This window comes from Rhinolophus hipposideros (assembly GCF_964194185.1).
Source record: "Rhinolophus hipposideros genome assembly, chromosome: 7".
NCBI lineage: Eukaryota > Metazoa > Chordata > Mammalia > Chiroptera > Rhinolophidae > Rhinolophus > Rhinolophus hipposideros.
Window position 1 is genome coordinate 89,419,268 of NC_138053.1, and position 18,559 is coordinate 89,437,826.

The 18,559-nt window shown below is 39.5% G+C and overlaps 1 protein-coding gene across 1 annotated transcript in view; it reads right to left on the bottom strand.

Moving 5' to 3' along the window:
* Positions 1-749: 749 nt before the first annotated feature.
* BASP1 (brain abundant membrane attached signal protein 1) overlaps positions 750-18,559 on the bottom strand; it is a 48,145-nt gene continuing 30,335 nt past the window's right edge. Inside the window, exon 2 of the mRNA XM_081052867.1 lies at positions 750-2,370. Coding sequence (XP_080908993.1) covers positions 1,669-2,361 — 693 coding nt within the window. The 5' untranslated portion in view covers positions 2,362-2,370 and the 3' untranslated portion in view covers positions 750-1,668. The remainder of the gene's footprint in view (positions 2,371-18,559) is intronic.

The following is an 18,559-nucleotide window of genomic DNA, read 5'->3' on the forward strand; positions in this document are numbered from 1 at the left end:
GGTGACAACACATCTGTTGGTACATACCTACACATTATGGTTTAAACTACGAGGTGCCTATACAAATCATAATACACCAGGTATACAGACAAACTACTGAATATTCCAGAAGTTGAATAAGAGGTCTTTCCTTAGAGATCAGAAAGCCTTTGCCCTCCTGTAGATAAAGCAGGGAAACCTGGAAATTAGAAATGACTTAAAAGCCAGGTAAGAGGGGCAAAACCCGGACAGGAATTTGGTCACCATAAAAGCCAGCTGCATGCTCAACTCTCACACTGCTGCTGTCCCCTTGCCTGCTCATGACATGCAGTCCCCTTCCCAGGCTCTACCACAAATATGATAAAAAGGTGACAAAACAAAATGATCGGCAGAGGTTTCACAACTCACATACATATGATGTTTCTGTAAGATCTTATAATACTTTTCTTCCCTACCTTCAAAATCAAGTCAATTTACTGTCTTTTAATGTTTTATTCAAAATATTTCTTCTTTTTAAGTATAGTAATCACACCCACAGTTCTACAGGGTGCATATTCATAGACATAGTAAGTTTTCAGTTTAGCCTCTTCCAAGATTGACACCGATCCAGCTAACTTTTTAAATAATGTTCACAAAAATTTGAGGATATTGCTTTAGACTTTTATCCAAATATATCCAGGAAAATGCCAGATACAGAGCTCTGTTCTGAGATGATTATGGAGGAGAAAGGGGTGGTAAAAGAAAACCAATAGTCATTGTTACTTCTTTTTAATTGTTTAACTTTATTACTGTTGCACCATTTATACAATTACATATAATTTCAATGCATCCATTGTACATTTTTTGTTTTTTTTATTTTTTATTTTTCCATTTTCCAATGAGTGGTGTGTTGGTGTCTGTGACACAGAATGGAAGAAAAACTGGAACTGCAATGAACGCAGACTTTTTTTTTTTTTTTCATTTCCACTGACCAATAAACAGAACTACAGGTGCACCCAACCACGGACATGCATTAACTCGTCATGAGAAATCTAGGGAGGCTAAGTCGGATGAGAGAATGTTTATTACTCCCAAAAATACCTGGGGAGGAAGAATGGAGTATTGGCATCGAGATACATGTGGACAGGCTAAAGTGGGCTGTCTGAAAGTTGGCATTCATCCACAACATTCAAAAAATATCAAAATAAGAAAGGCTAAAAATTAAAAAGAAAACACAGAAAATACTGTTTTCATAAAGATCTGATTGCCTTGGAACAGGCCCGCTGGGCGGCATCAAACGCATCACTCCCACCTCCCCTTGCAGAAAACAAGATATCGGATCTTAGTGGCGGAGTGCAGGAAACAGCAGTTCACGTACAAAAGATGTACTGTACTTTCAGACACTGATCTTGAAAATCCAGGACTGAGTGGTAAAGTTGACCAAAGGTATATTAGATATTTCCCCACAAAAATACTATTTGGATTCTCCCTACCCCCTCCCTCCCTTGATGGGACAACATCCTTTCTTTTTTTTTTTTTTTTCTTGGGCAATACATATCATTACTTCCAATTTGAAACAAGTTAGTACAGGAGAGAGAGAGAGAGAGAGAGAGAGAGAGAGAGAGAGAGAGAGACAGAGAGAGACAAAGAGAGAGAAAAACTGGTTGTTTTTGAGCTGTGATCTTCTTTTCCAGAGGCGGTCTGTCCTTGTTACTCTCTCACTGCTACGCTTTGATCGGAATTCGCTGCCGGGGCCTCGGCAGGTTGAACCTCGTCTGCTGGGGCTGCGGGGGCCTGGGCCTTGGGCGTGGAGCTGGGCGCTTCCGTGGCTGCCGGGGTCTCCTTGGACGACGGGGCAGCCTCAGTGCTGCTGGGTTTTGAGTCTGAGGCCGGGGCCCCGTCACTTTTCGTCTCCTGCGCGGCAGGAGCTGCGGGAGCCTCAGTCTTTGTGGGTTCCCCTGTCTCCTTGCTCTTGTCATCCCCCTTGGAGGCAGCTGCGGGGTCCGCAGGCGCCTCGGCCCCGGAAGCCTTGGGGGCCTCGCCGGCCGCCGGGCCCGAGGGCGCCGCCTGCGCCTGCTCCGCAGCCTTCGGGGGCTCCGGTTGCCCCTCGGCGGCCGCCTCCGTCGGCTCGGGCTCTGCCTTCGGCGCGTCTGCCTTGGCCGTGTCTGTGTCTTTCTTGCCTTCCTTGTCTTCCGGCTTGTTGGCAGCGTCCTGGGCGTCCTTCTCCGGCTTCTCCTCCTTGCCCTCCTTCACCTCGGTGGTCTCGGCGGCCGCCTGGGTCTCATTTTCCTTCGGGGTTCCCTCTTCTTCCGTCCCCGCTCCTTCGGCCTTCTTGTCTTTCTCCTTGGCCTTCTCATCGTTCACGTTGTATCCCTTCTTCTTCTTGCTCAGCTTGCCGCCCATCTTGGAGTTCTGTAACACAGCACAACACACAACAGAACAAAAAGGAGTCACTTGAGGCTCTAGACTGAAGGTCTGTGAACGTCCCCAAACCCTAGGCTGAAATCCTAACTCCCAGAGGGATGGCACTAGGAGAGGGGAGCCTGTGGGAGGTGACTAAGACGTGGAGGTGGAGCCCTCCTGGAAGGCATGAGCGCCCTTAGAGAAGACACCCCACTAGGTTCAGTCGCCCCTTTCTCCATGTGAGGACACAGCAAGAAGGCAGCCGTCTACCCATCAGGAAGCAGGTCCTCTGCAGACACTGAATCTGCCCACACCTTGATTTTGGACTTTCCAGCCTGCAGAACTATTAGAAATACCTATCTATTGTTTGTAAGTCACTCAATGTGTGGTGATTTGTTAGAGCAGGGGAAGGGATGAAGAAGACTGTCAACTACAAAAACTAAGAGGCTTCCCTTTGCAAAGTAAAGGCTTCAGAACACTACTGAACCGTACACTTTCAAATGACTAGCACGGTAAAATTTTTTACATGCATTTTGCCACCATTATAAATAAAACAGTGAATCATAATAAGAGCTCAGTTATAGAAGGTCTGTCTAATCACAGCACGTTGAGGAAATAAGCTGAGATCAAAGAATCCGCGATTAAAGACTAAGTTTGCCATTGTCAAGAGAAGGGGAGCAGTACTGGTTTCCTATCAGCCTTCTGATGTCCCACTCAAACACCAAATACCGAACACCATTTTCTTTTGTACACATAAGAAAGGCTAAAAATTAAAAAGCCATCATTCTTTTAAAGCCATTTTCTTACGTGTACAAAATGGCAGTGGCAGCCATTTTAGATCTACAGTATAGCTAATAATAGGCTTTATAATTTTAAAATGATCCAGAGAAATGGCACAGCTGTAATAAAGCACACATTTCAAGAAAATAACCTCAAACTACAAACTCCTTTCAAACTCCATTATTCATATATATGTTCATATAAACACACACATCTTCAAACACCAAAGTTAAGCAGGAGCTGGTATATACTGTCATTAAGTAGAATCAGTTAAAGGAAAATTATCCCCTAAGAAATGAAAAGCATAGTGTTTTCAGTTACATTTAGTTTATTAGTCGTGTCACACTTGCATTCATTGCTTTGAAGGGTTTTTTTTTTTGCCTTAAAAGAAATAGTTCCATAACAATATAAAAGTCTCTGACGTTATCAATGTCCTGACTAGAATTCAAACTAGATATACAAGTTCAATGGTCATTAACAGCCTTTTTCACTCAAAGTTAAGTCTCAAACTTACTGGAGGGTGACACTTTGGGCGTAAGAACCTGCTTTTGTATTTGAATCCTGAATTTTTCTCCTCTGATACCAAAACGTTAATCCAGATAAATAGTAATTTATAAACTTACAAATAAGAAACTCAGGCCACAACTGTTGCCAGAGCTAAACAGGCATTTCATTTTTTCCCCTTCAAATGCATTTTTATGGCATCATGTATGAGTGGGAACCCACTGAAATGTCACTCTTTAGAGGAAAATCAGGTCATTTGCTTTTTCCTGATGAAACAGGCAGAAATCACATTCCAATATCCTTTTTAGTTTCCACAAATAAGAAAACTCCAATAGAGACAGGAAGAGTTGCCTTGGGACCCAGTGGAGGTTATCAAATACAGGTGAGACTATCTGATTCGATTCCAGGTTAGGGCCCACTCCTGACAGGATTATAAAATATTCCATGATTTAAAAAAAATATTGTCCATTAGAACAGAAAATTTGCTACTTATTCATTACACTTCTTGAAATCATAATTCATGACAGTGAAATCACCTACACGTATTTTATTTAAAAGCCAGGTATTGGGTAGAAAAGTGCTAATCTGAAGAATTTCGACTGAAGTCAAAACTTGTCTCCTCACTCTGTATGCTAATTTCCTGTCTGGGATGGCTTTAATAGTTGGGAGGAAAAAAAAGCAATAAACTGAAAGATGACTGAAATACTAGTTCCTATTCTCAAGAAAGACCTTTATTATGGTATCAAAGAAAGAATTTCTCTTACATATCTTTTTTTAAAAAGGACTGGCTTTTGGTCATAATGCACTTCAGACACCCAGCAGTCTGTATTTGACTTAATCTGTGGTTATTTCTCCCTCAAAAGTGGGAATAATCATGTACGGTAAAAATATAAGTAAATATACTTTTATCCTATAAACAATCACAAAGGCAATAAATCAAAATGTAAAGAAATCAACTAGATCGGTATTTTAAATTGTAGTTAGAAATCTTTCATTGAATTCTTAATTAGCCAGTACACATAAATGGTGTATGTCAAAATAATGTCAGATTTCATGTCAAGATAACTAAGAAATAAAAAACCTGACAGGTCCATCTTTAGGACCTTCTCCCAATTCTATAATAGAAACCCATACACCAACTTAGAAATTACAGAATAGAAGACAAAATGTAAATGTAGTGTGCACTGTAAACGTAACATAGGAGTGCCGCTTTCTGACACACACAGCGTGAAATTCTATACAGCTATCCTCAGAGGCTTAAAATCATATTGCTTTACAAACCTAAAATCTACATTACTAAAATTGGTTTTCTGAAACTCAGTTAAGGTCACTTTCTATTCTTTGTTTTAAGCCCAGTTGATTTGTTTCTGGGTAGGAAATGAACGCACATAACCAAGTTGTAAGTAAGAAAGTATGTCTCCATTCCTTTGTTTTTCAAACTCACAGTTAATAAACACTTCTACTTTGTGCTAGTGTTCTTGTATTTGCTAGTATTATAATAAAGTATCAGAAGGCTTACAGAATCCAAGAGAAACCTGGGAAAGCAAGGTAGCTGGTTATTTCCCAAGACAATATGGGTGAAAACCTTGCCTACACCCAGGGGTAAATTAAAATTCTAATTCAAAATCTATTTACTGTTTCCTGGGTCTCAGGCACAATCCCAATCCTAAACGCGTTACTAAGTTATTTTTATTTGATCTTCTCAACACTACCATAAGGTAGTAAGTATATCATTAGCATCCTCGTTTTACCCGTATGGAAATTCTAACCAGCTTAGTTCATGGAGCAGTACAATAAGCAAAAGACTGAGCCCAACAAAATTAGATAAGGCAGGAAGGTACCATCTAGGAGGTCAAAGGGAACTCCACTAAGAAGCAGGCAAATGGGCAGAGCTCTCATCTCAGGAATGTTACCCCCTAGACCCAGGATGGGTACAGATCTGGGGTGACGTAGACTCAAGATGTTGACAAGACAATAAAGAAAATCCAAAAATTCAGGTGTTCTCTGTCCCTAAACTTTTCATTGCCCCACTTGCCAATGGAGATTTGTATCATGATCCTTCCAAAATCAGAGTGATGGGCATATATTTCAATTATTTTTCTCATTTCTATCACTTCTAATTTTGGAAAAAAATCAACTGGTATAGAAAGTTGGAAGCTGCAACTTTGAAGTTTAAAAAAAAGCAGTTAGGGGGGCAATAAAAACACCCAGAAACTAGGAATCCACCCTGAAAGTCACTTAAACCTAAATCTAAGCTACAGTGTTTTAAGACGTAGGAAGGCACAGCCCTACACACCCAGATAGTGTCTAATCAATATTTCAGCCATCAAGTAAGTGCCTTGAAAGATGGCCACATTATCTGTAAATGAAGATATGAGGTTTCTGGGAGCTATGTTTCACTGTTTCCTCTATTTATTCCTTGAATTAAAACACTAACTAGTCTAGTTGGATGTAGGTGAGGGAGAAAGGGGGACATGTTGGATCAAAAAGAGTGTGAGTAAGAGGAACAATGATAGCATTATCATCACCAACTTTAAAACTTCAGTACTTTGAGGCAGGTCTAGGTAATAGCATGCCATCAGGCATCCCAGAAGAAGCCCTCTAGACACCTGGGCCATCTAAATAGCTTTCAGGAACCCTTCTGCATCTGAGTGGCAAGCAATATTATCGGTAATTAAATGTTCATCTCAGCCCACATACTGAATTTTTGATGTTTTGATATGCAGATAATCACCACTTATAATTGTTGAATCTTCATTTTGGTAGCATTTTGTTGGTTATATCCATTAGCTAGTGTTGCACAAGTCTTTGCATGAAAAAAAATGCAAGCCCCAGTTATAGCATTGTCCCTCTTCAGAAAATGCAATATGGCATAATGACAGTTTCCAGGAATTAACTATCCCCAAACCATGGGAGATTTGTATGTGCTCTATTCTTCCTACAATTACTAATAGTCCATGACACCTCCCCATTCCATTTCTCATTAGCATATTTTTACATTTTTGCTACTCTGTCAATGAACAACAAAATTCTGTGACAATTAAAATTAATTGATACATTAACTGATGTATAAAACAAGAAAAAGAATTTCCCCATATGATCCAAAAGTTACAATGTTTATGACTTCATGAGCTAGTCCTATTCACTTCTTCTGTCTCTGCACTAATAATATCTAGGTATTTTCTATATGGGACAGTTTGAATTATACCAAGCTCTCATTCATTGACAAGTTTCTATTTTGAAAATACAAATTTGGATGAATTAACAATTTAATCTAGAACAAAGAGAATATACTTAAGGATGAAATCAAACAGACGCCAGTGAAGACTCCCAGTCCATAGCAAAACCCAACATGAATGTACAAGACTGGAGTATTATTTCTGGTTTGATTGCTGCTTCCTGATGTGATCAAGACAAGAAACAGTATCCTTTTGATTTTGTTTCCATCTTACAATCAGAAGAAAACATATCTGCCTCACAAGGACCCTAAGAATGTATCAATGTTTCTGGATAGTTAAATATGTGGCTGCAGCATATTCACTGTACCCTTGAACAAGCAATTGTCACTCTGAAAATTCAGGGCTGCAAAGGTTCAACAGCTTTATATACAAGGCAACTATTAGGAATTTTTAAAAAGATAACATGTTAGAATGACTCATGAGTTGTATCTGCAGACAAACTCATCACCAGACAAGTTGGGTTTATAATTACTCAGGCTGAAAAATTCCAAGGTATTGTCAAACACACTGAGATAAGAGAAAGGAAAAACACTTTTCGATCTTAAGAATTTACACAGATTCTTTTCATAAGGAAACACAATAAATTCAAAAAGTATTTTCAATAAGAATAGAGAAAAAATGTTAAAACATTTGGTTATATAAACCAATTTCTATTTCCAACAAATGACTGGCCCTTTTCTTTTAAGTGGTCAAAACCTTTATTCTAAAAGAGGAAAATGAAATAAAGGTAATGTAGCCTGTGTGTATTTTTGATATTCCTACCAGAATGTGTTCAGTCATAATGATTTGCTGTCAGGGTTTATCAATGTCAGATGATAACTTCCATGTTAGACATTGTTCTCAGCGTCTGATTCGATAAAAGCTTCTATTTCGCAACTGTAACATCACCAACAATTAGGAAATGAGAATCTTTCGGGGAGAGGAAACTATAGTAAGAATCGCCAACCCATGTCTAAATTTCTAAAGTATACCTATTATCATGAGTAAAATTATACAGAAAACACTTTCAAGAAAATTTATTCCCTTGTCACAATAAAAATGTTCAGCACTGTAAAAATGTATAAGAAATACTTGGAAAAAAGTAAACACACATTCATACTTCTAAAACGCCATTTTCCCAAAGAAGTTTCGTTAAGATGACTTAGATCTACAAAATCAGAAAACCCTCCAGTACAATAGAAGATCAATCACAAGTGACCCCTCCATTTTTCTCCTTCATGAAAGTCCAGGCTAGCTCGACAGAAGCATCTTCAAAGTATTTTTGCGGATCTCTCATCAAAAACCCAACATGCAGAGTGGCCTCAAGATCTTCAGATGTTCAGAAATTAGTCTAGAAAGGCAGACTTGGTCATAGTGGGAAAAAGAACTTTTTTGAAGTGAGTACTAATTAGAAGCCATGACAAGAAACATAGGTGAGCAAAAGGCCTACTCTATTCTAGCCAGAGGGACAAGGAATGCAGAGACAATTAAAATAAGAGTCACTTAAGTGTCAGAAGAGAATGAAAAACAATACAGTTTTCATTTGATTTAGAGAATCAGGAAAATGTTTTGTAGAGGTGAAGTTTGTGATGGTAGAAATATCAAAAGTACTTATACACACACAGTCCTCACTCTGCCTAGGACTGTCTTACTACTTAGTTTTTACATGTTTAACCCATTACCTGGCCCATCAATCCTACAAGGAAGGAATTATTACTATCTCCACTTTATCGTGAGGAAACTAAGGTATGGTGCAGGTAAATAATGTACCCAAGATCATACAGGAAACAGTCTGGAGATGTGGGGTGAAGCAAAGCACGTGGTCTTACGTGGTCTATTAACCATCATGATCGAGTGCCTTGAAAGATGGCGAAGCTCTCTCTATAGAAGAAGATGGTGACGTGGGTAGAGTTTATGTCAGAGCAAAAACAGGAAGGGTTCCAGTCAAGATTATCGGAAAACCCTATTTACATTAGGAGACAGGTAAGGACTCACTGAGCTGGGGGGAGAGATGATGGAATATCAATCTATAAAGTTGCTTAATAGGGAGAATGTAGTTAGGTGGCAAAAAAGCAGAATATCAGCTCTTCAAGAAGTTAGAAAGGAAAAAAAAAAATCTCAGAAACCAAAAAGAGAGAATTTTAGAAAGCAGCTTGATGGAGTTACCTGCTGCTGCAAAAAGGTTAAGAAAGATAACAACAGATATGTGTGATTTGATCTGGGGAGGTGCTGTCAACTACTGTCCCTGGAGTGACATATGCCTCTCTTTGGAAGGGCTTAAGAGCACACGAGGAGCCAGAAAACAGACCCACAATGGTCGACATTAAAGAGCGCAGGCAAAAATCAAGGCAAAAACTTGCAATTTTGTAAGACTGAGTTTTGTTTCTTTATTCATAAGGCTTTGGAAGAACTGATACATATGGGAAGGTGGAATGAGACAAAAATAAAGAGAGAAATTACAGTAAAAAGAAGGAAAATAATTAATAGGGCAATGTTTCGGAACACTGAAAAAATACGTCAAAATTAAGCTTGGTCGAGAGGGACACTTAAAATACAGGTGGGGAAAGGGGGAGAACGGAGTGAGGCAAATTCAAAATCCAGTGGTTGTTCCCAGACCCAGCATCACTCTCTTTCAAGTGAATACGGTCAAATCCAAATTATTCCAGACCAAAGACTCAATAAGATCTCGCTATAGTAAATGTTAGATCATGTGTCTTTGAAACAGTCCTTTATCTCTCAGTTCTTTAGGTCTTTATTTGTCCGCTCATTTATCTTCTCAGTTTCTTTCATATTACAACACTTAGGAGTTCTCAAGTACTGGGAGGAAAAAGACAGGCATTTCATAAACTAAAATGTTAAAGAATTAACATAGTAACCACTAAACCTGGGAGGCCTTGTTGTGAAATAATTTGACGTGCAAAAGGAAAGCACATCTGCTCATTGCATTATAAAAGGGTTTAAGAGATAAGGGAATGCACAGTTGGCATCAGACATGGATTTCCAATAAAAATGGAAAAAGGAGCTTACTTCTTAAGAATGCTTTTACTCTCTTTGTTCTTTCTTTATTATCTTGTCATGTCTTTAAATAAGCCATCCATCTTTGGCTGTTAATCTGAATCACTACTACTTAACCTTCTTACATGCTGTTGTAGTGTGCTGGGAGTTTTAGCAGTAAAACAAATCTAGCCTCACCTGAACATTGACCAAAAGGCTTTCTTCAGATTTATTCAACATATATCTGATGGCCCGGACACAAAGATTTTGTTTTATGGTTGTTGGTGCGTGATGGGTGCTTGACAAATATCGCAGACTCGTTACACACGTAAACATGAAATTACAAACTCGTAAGAGGAGTCAATACAACCAGGACTATAAATTGAGTTATGTAAACTCAGCTTTCACTGAGGAGTAGAAAGAACCACGCTAAATTATCACTGAAATTTCCATTTCTTTAAATGAGACCTGGCCAGTTCCAGGGATCATCCACAACGACAACTTCTATGGCACTAGGACCCATCACATAAAGACAAGAATGCAGAAATCAGTGCAATCATATGGACAAAATGGTTTGAAGTCATGATGTGCATATTGTGGAAACCAATTTTTCACAGTGTTAGCTTAGCTCCTGGTTGATTCTACAAGTTTTAACCATCAAACTGAATTGAGGATGCTGCTCTAAATACGGCAGATAACAGGTAAGCTTGTCTTTGAATAGAAAGGTTGGCTGAATGCAGACCTGATGCAGAGGGTTTCTCCTCCCTGTTTAAAACGTCCTGCCACATACAGCAAACACTATCAGAAAACATGTATTATTCATTCTCATCGATAGTCTAATATGCTTTTAGAGTCTGCTGTGCGTTCACATCATTATTTATTTGCACTTAAGGGGTAGTCCTTTCAAAAGCCCTGGTTGCGGCATTCTAACATTCGACTTTATATGAATCACCTGCTCTTTTAGTCAATAAAGCTACTAAGTGAACCGCAACCAGCTCAGGAAATGCAAACTGCTGCGATCGCTTCTGAACAATTCTTCTCTCCCACAGACCCAGGAAACCTAATGTGTTACCACCACAACTAATTTAGAACTATCAAGATAGAATTAAAATAAAGCACAAGAAAAAAATATTCTAGAAGTTGAGATATTTTTGCTGCTTATGAATGGACTAGACAGACCATCCTGGGCTTTGAGCCATAACAGACTTGCACAGTGTAACCCACCCGACAAACTTTGGCGGCTAAGAAGGGAGAAGGCTCACCTATTCCAGCAAAAACTGCAGTTTTATCTCCAGTCATTTCCATCTCTGATCATAAAGGGCTAGTTCATACTTTTTATGACCACCTGAAATTGTCACATATTGACATGTATCTGTTTTGGCATCAAAAACAAATGCAGGATTTCCATTCCTAAAGCTGTTTCGTATTTTAATCAATTTCAAGGAAAACCATCCTAAAATTCTTTATACATGTCCTTGACTTTTAAACAAAAAAAAATATGCTTTTTTTTTCTTGGTATCATGTGTAGCACAAAAAGTGGTTCAGTAAACATTTGCTGAATGAAGAAACATGGATTAAGTCCACAAGTGAATGGTATGTGCTTCCTTATCTTCAAGAGATTACTGTAATGTTGAGTTTAAACAACATGGTGTAACATTTAATGTCACTTGTAATCCAGCCCCACCTTACAAATCTGAATGTATCTTTCTCAGCCAACATGGCTCCCCAGGCTGACCATGCTCACACTCCCCTCCACACTTTTGCCTCCTTCGAATGAGAGCCTCCTGGCTGCTTCACAAGGCACTCAGCAACGAGGAAAACACTGAAGGTTGGAGTCTCAGAGTGCTGTGAGTTTTTAACACATAACTGAGGGGTATTCCTTCCTAACCTTGGAACTCCTAGAGAAGAAAGACTTGATGTCTTTTATCTCCAGACCCCGTAAGTAGGGTAAAACTGCATACATACCTTTTCAATGAATGAATGGGCAGGGATGAATTCTAATTGAAGCAACTAGAATGAGGAGCTTGTTCATAATGCAGATTAGGGCTCTCTTTCCAGAGATTAATTAGTGGGCCTAGAGTGGGGCCTACACATCTATTTTTTAACAAGTAGACCAGATAAAGCTGAGGCTGTTGGCTCAGCGGCCACTCTGAGAAATACAGACACATGGAGTTTGCAGGGACAGTGAGTCAGTGAACGCTTTTGCATTATCCGTAAAAACTAAAACATGATAATCTCCTAAACCAATGTGATTACTGGTGGTTACAAAGTTGAAAACAAGCACAGAAGAACACTTCGCTTCCAGGGTGGAAACTGGAGGTAAGGGTGGACAAAACAGGGGTCGCCAACCCCAATGAAATCTCACCTACTGTGCCATTTTGTCTTTGAGTTCTCTTTGCTACTAGAGTCACAAATACGTTACAGTTATCAGGGCTTATTCTTCCTCCAATGGGGAAATAACCAAGTAGATTAGAGAATTTAAATGGAGTTGAAGGGTCTTTGAATTTTAGGTTTTGTGTGGCTGAATTTAGGTCTAGGGCAATGGTGAAGCCTAGGACAGTTACGGCTAAGGCTGTTATTTTTAGGTAGTGAGGTACGGTTATTTGAGGTACGGTTATAGGGGTGATGGTGTTAGTGATGAAGAATCCAGCAAAGACGCTCCCAATGAGAAGGCGTTTGATGGTTGTTTAGGTAGGGATTGTTTTCAGCCAACCACCCCCACCATCCCTCTACCACCCTCTGCACCACTCTCCACCCCAGCCCCCACCCTAGTGCCACTGTTTCGCCAAGGAAGGGGCACCACACAAGCAGCCCGCATAGAAGAGCAAGTCTCCAGACCAAAAAGCAGTTTTACCTGCTGCAGACAAGCCCCCATGCGTACACCAGGCCTCGGGAGTTCCCTTGTGCCACGCGGGGTGGCCTGCGGGGTCTCAGCTCCCGCTCCCCACATAAGAACGCAGGACATGGTGAGGCCAAAAAGAAACACCCACGGAGCCATAAGTAGGGGAGTCATATCACTATATTCTTGCCAGCGGCTGGGCGGCGGGGTTGGAGACACAGGAAGCAGGATCTACATAATCTGCAACCCGCCGTCCTAACAGCAGTCCGCGCTTGCCAGCCACCATCTTCTTGCTAGGCCCCATTTTTTCTGCTAGCGTAGCCATGGCAGTTATATTAGTGGCCAATGGCTTACGGGTTACAGCTGATGGCCAACTAGCCACAGCTGATGGCCATCCAATCACAGTTGATGGCCATTTACTACCCGAGCCAGCACCTTTCTATGTGAGGCCGAGAGCCTGGAAACTGCTTTCTGGGGCTCTGTCCCCACACCTTGTTCCTCCAGCAACTTCAGCCACCCGTGGGGGAAACACACTACACTGACTAGTCACCTCTGTAAACTCCCTTTCTACATAACATGAGGCTACAATTGTAGTTCAAAGTTTAGAGCCCTCCCCATGAGACAGTACTGTTTTCAGAAGCATCCATTTTGTGTAATTAGAGTTCACATTTCAGAAAACAGGTTTTTCTTTTTTAGTTCAAATGGAACTTTGATGGCTTGCCAATGAGTTTTGAGCCCTGATCCAATATACGCTATGGGAGAAAGCATATGGGCAATGGGGTCAGCCAACCAAGTTCAACTATGTGAACTTGGCCAGGGATTTTAGCCTCAGCACACTCAACCTCGCCGATACAAGACAAAAGAGAGGGAAGAGGTGGTTAGTAGTAATAGATGTAGTATTTGCTGGAAAGGCTACAGTTCAGCTCATGACTCACAGCAAGTATTCAGTAAATTTTCGTTGATCTTGCTTTACCTGCACCATTTCTCAGTCCTCTTCATATGTAATAGAGACTAACTTTGACTTTCAAGATTAAGTAAAAACAGAGGTGGAACAAATTACTGTAAACAGGCAAACAAATGGAAATTGATTCAGTTATATTACTCACATCAGATTAGATTAAAGACTGTCATATCCATTATGTAACCTGTAGATTTGAAGGAGAAGTAAATGTTACTAATTGGGCAAATTCTCACACTGGTAAAAACAGAGGCCTCGCGATGGGAAAAGACGAATGCCAATCATGCACATCAAATGGCTAAGTGAGCCCAGCATACAGGAAAGAATATTCAGGGAAAATCAAAAGGGAGAACGCTCCTTTAGAGCAATCTCAGGAGAGAGACAGTCTTTTCCAAACTATATTTCCATCTTACTTGTGTTAGGTAAATTGCAAGGCTGTGGCAAATACACACAATAATCTGTTTTGCCCATTTTACTTGTTTGGAGTTCAATGATAGTTTAAAAATGGAAATACCAATAAACCTTTTCCATGAGAAGATTTTATTTTTCATCTACAGCTATTAAATAGTACATTCAAACATAAAGTAAAGGAAAGAATTACCAGGTATCCTTCTTCAATCTCAGCCTAAAACCCAGGGGAGAAGTCAGCCACTTCTCTATTTTCTCCTACAGGTTTAGAAGAAGCAAGTCAAGAAAACCCACTCGCCCAAACCCATGAGCACTTTTCTTGGAATCAAGGAGCCACGAGGGGACATGGCATTGCCTTCCAACCCACCTTGGTATTCAGCCTGCTGACCAAGCACTCAGTACCATCCCAACATGTGGCACTTAGAACCTATTTAATGTCCCAATGACATCGCTCTCAGCGTGTTCAAGCCACACAATAACTCACCTGAATTGCTCTCCTTAGAAAAAGAACTCACACTCTGCATTGTACATGCTTCTGTGAACTTGAATATTTAAATAATATCTGTTAAACTTGGGCTCACCATAGCCACTAGTAGCTGCTTATGTTAAACAAGCCACTTTAAACTCCCCAGGGCTTGGTTATTTCATTTGTTATATAAAAGACTAGAATTGTATTCCTTAAGTCTATCATTTTTAGTCTTTACACAAATGCACAGTAATAATATGCATGTTTAATTAGATTGTATTGAGCACTGAAAAACACTTATGCATTTATTTCAGAAATGTCACAAACACGTTCAGGACACTGTGCTGGACAGAGTGTCAGGCAGAAAACAAGGTTGACTCTGACCTACCCGTAGACCTTTCAAGTCTACAGTATAGGAAAACTACGCCTCTTAAAAAGGTCAAACGTAACAGCAAATGCTAGCCTGTGGGCTGGATTCTGAATGTGGCTTAAACAATTTCAACAAGTTCACTTCAACAGAAAGTCAATTTATTTTGCAAGAGAGCAGAAAATACATAGACAGGGACCAAAATCTTTCCTAATAAAGCATTCTGGGCTCTCCTTGGATGTCCCTTGTATTTTTTTGTGCACTGTCTGGAATGAGGACCAAGGGGGGAGCTGCTAAAAGTGAGGTGCTGAATGGCAAGGGTAGAAAGTCATGCTGATACCACACAAGTGAGGAACACGTGGAACCCCAGATGTCAATAGACACCTCAAGGTTCACTCGATCTGGCACAAATTCTTTCTGCTTAGTAGACCAAGGGTCATATCCTACGCGCCCAAACCGTGTCTTCTGCATGTGGATGTCTGGCATTTACTGTCTATAAATGTCCTCTGATCTATAGGACGTTGCTAACTGGAATCTACCAGTGACAGCGTGAGTCTTAAGCAATCCTGGAGTTATATCAGACACATTAGAGGAGAGGTACACTGTCTTACTAAGAAAGATAAGGCAAACATATTGCACATTTTAAACAGCAGGTGGAAGTGAGAGATGTGTTTAATGTGACACAGTTTACCTGACTTATATAAGCCGGCAAAATTCAGCCTCAGTAAGGATCCTGAGGGTTCCACTACTCACTCCCGCCAGCAACCTTGCACTCTCACAACTTCCTACCCGTAATACCCTCAGCGGTAGTGGATTACAAATTACAACATTTCCTGATTGACACTAGGCATCAGAATGGGGCAAGAGATTTCAAAACACAGCTGCCTCAGACTGGCACAGGTACCACAGATTCCATGACTCTTGGATGTAAGGAGAGTGTAGAATGAAAGCTTGGAAGGTAATACTGTGCTATGACTCATGAGTCTGGTTTTTTGTTTGTTTGTTTGTTTGTTTTTCGTGAGTGTTTTAATGGGGAAAATCCTAGGGAACTTTTTGTAATATTAAATGGGTAAATTATTTTAATCTGGCATCACCATGACACCTAAAACATTAAGTTGAACCAAAGGGGGAGAGAATCTTTGTGAGAACAGCATCCTCTAGCTCACGTGACTGTACACCTGTCACTTATGTCTCTGGACCTACATAGTTTTTCTAGAAAACAAAGGGATTGAGCCATTTCATCTCAAAAATTTCATGTGTCTAAAACACTACTAAAATAAATACCAACAAATACAGAAAAATGTGCATGTCCCAAACTGTTTATAAGTTTGCAACAATGGGTTCAAATAAACACATCAATAGATATGCTGCTGGTTAGAATAAATTATCACATAACATAAAGAAAAATCAAAGCTATACCTTCAGTCAGTTGGAAGGCTAAAAAGAAGCAGAGGGTGAACTGAAATTACCTAAGACCACCCATAAAAGAGGGAGCATTTTATTTATTAAGATAAAAATCAGTCTTAGAATATTGTTCTTCCTTTGTGTCAACTGAATAGGCTGTCCAACGTACTATCTGCTGAAATAAGGACATCCAACATTAACGGTCCTTTCGGATTTATTCTCTCCATTTTTATATTGGACCTCTTCCTGATATAATCCTACAGTGTCTTAGAGAGCACTACCAAGCCTGGTATATAGTAAAAATTCTTTATTCTAGATCACATGATTCATTTTATGATGACTCAGACATGGGGTCTGAAGTTCTTATCGAATTAAAATCTGAGAAATAAATATAGTTATTCAAAACTATCACTGAGTTCTTCATTGCACTGAAAATCCCTCGCAAAATGGAGCTTTTTATCAACTTACCTAGCTTTCCTTATTCACACAGATGTATTCCATTTATAACATAGCTTTGAAAGTAGGCTATCCTAAAATCCAAACCATCCTCCCAGTCAGGCAAAATTGTCCTTTTACTTGGAATTAGTGAAACTTGACTGTTGTAGGCGATTATAATAGATTTTTAGAATGCCCCAAACCCAGTCAAGTCCTCTCAGCTCCCCCAGTCACTCTACATTCAGACCTTTTGCTCCAGCAGAACTGTTTTATTTCCTGCAAGTCAGGAGGAGGCTAAAGGTCAAACAGATAAACAACTCAATAGCAGAGAGAGGTCCATTTGCTAAAGGTGCATGCTGTATTACTATAATGCCTATAGCCTCTCTGGGAGAGTAGGGGCGCTTCTAAATGAACAAAGGAGGAATTACAATTATTTTAGCATAAGTTTCTTTTTCTTTTTCTTTTTTAACAAACCACATAAAAATCATTTATATTCAGGATGTGTAAAAAGTTCCTACAAGTAAATAAGAAAAAGACTTAAAAAAAAAAAAAAACTAGTCATAAAATGGGCAAAGGTTACATACAGGCAATTTAAAAAAGGTAAATCTGAATGGCCAATTAGCATATGACTAGCAATGCTCGACCTCATTAATCATTTTTTAAAAATTAGTTACTTAATATTATTGTATATTCATTTCAGGTGTCAGCATAATGGTTGGACATTGATATAATTTACAAAGTGATCTCCCTGATAAACCTAGTACCCACCTGGTCCCATACGTAGTTATTATAATATTATTGACTATATTCCCTATGTGTACAAAAATTTCTTTTTCAATACAAATGAAGACTTACTGCTTAAAAGAATACAGAACCTGCTTATGATTCTTTTACTAATTAATTATGCTTATTTGTCATCTTTAGCCCTTATTTGCACACAAGATACTAAAGTCCTCCTGGTTTGTTCTTTTATAAGAAAAAGATATTTCCCTTAAAAATCCAGTGTAATTCCTATTACCAAAAACTCAACTCTGGTACAAAAGCAGACTTGCAATTTGAACATACCGGAAAACGACCAACATGCAAAGTCCACTTACAGCGCTTTTCTAAGATCAGTATGTGCATCTACATAATACAAATAAAAAACACCAGGTAAAGTCATTAAAGGTGAAGGATTATTTTTGTTTCATAAAACCTCCTGAATGTGGTCATCATCGGTACGTAAGATGCATGAAACTTCTTAATGATGCAAGTGTCTAAGCTTCCTGTCGGCCACAGGTTCCAGACTGTAACCCCACAGATATCGGGGTGCACATTCATGGTGATCAAAGCAAACCAACAGTTCAGTTTGGATATCAAGACTCTCCATGATTTGAGAGTTGATTCGAAAGATATGGATTATTTTGAGACATTTGGGAGAAGCTTGATAACTCAGAATTCCATCCAGACGACACAGGGGAAAATAAAAAAATTTCATACTTTGCATCTGTTCTCCCAAAACGATCACACTTATAAAAGGATATAGCTGAGCCAATGTTAAAAACAAAATCAACTAGATGCTTTGAGTTCTGAAAATGAAAAAAGAAACGAATCTCTTCATAATTTTGTTGCATGATTTTACTTGTAGGGTTAAAAGCAGAAATTCTGGAATTTAGCTTGCTTCGGGAGCAGGGGTGTCCGCAAACTGGGCCTCCAGCTTTCGTTTTTGAAAACAAAGTTTAATTGGAACACAGCCAATCCCCTTCATTTACATAATGCAGCTGCTTTCATGCTGCAAAAGCAGTTGTGACAGACATCCTCTGGCTGGCAAAGCCTAACCTATCTA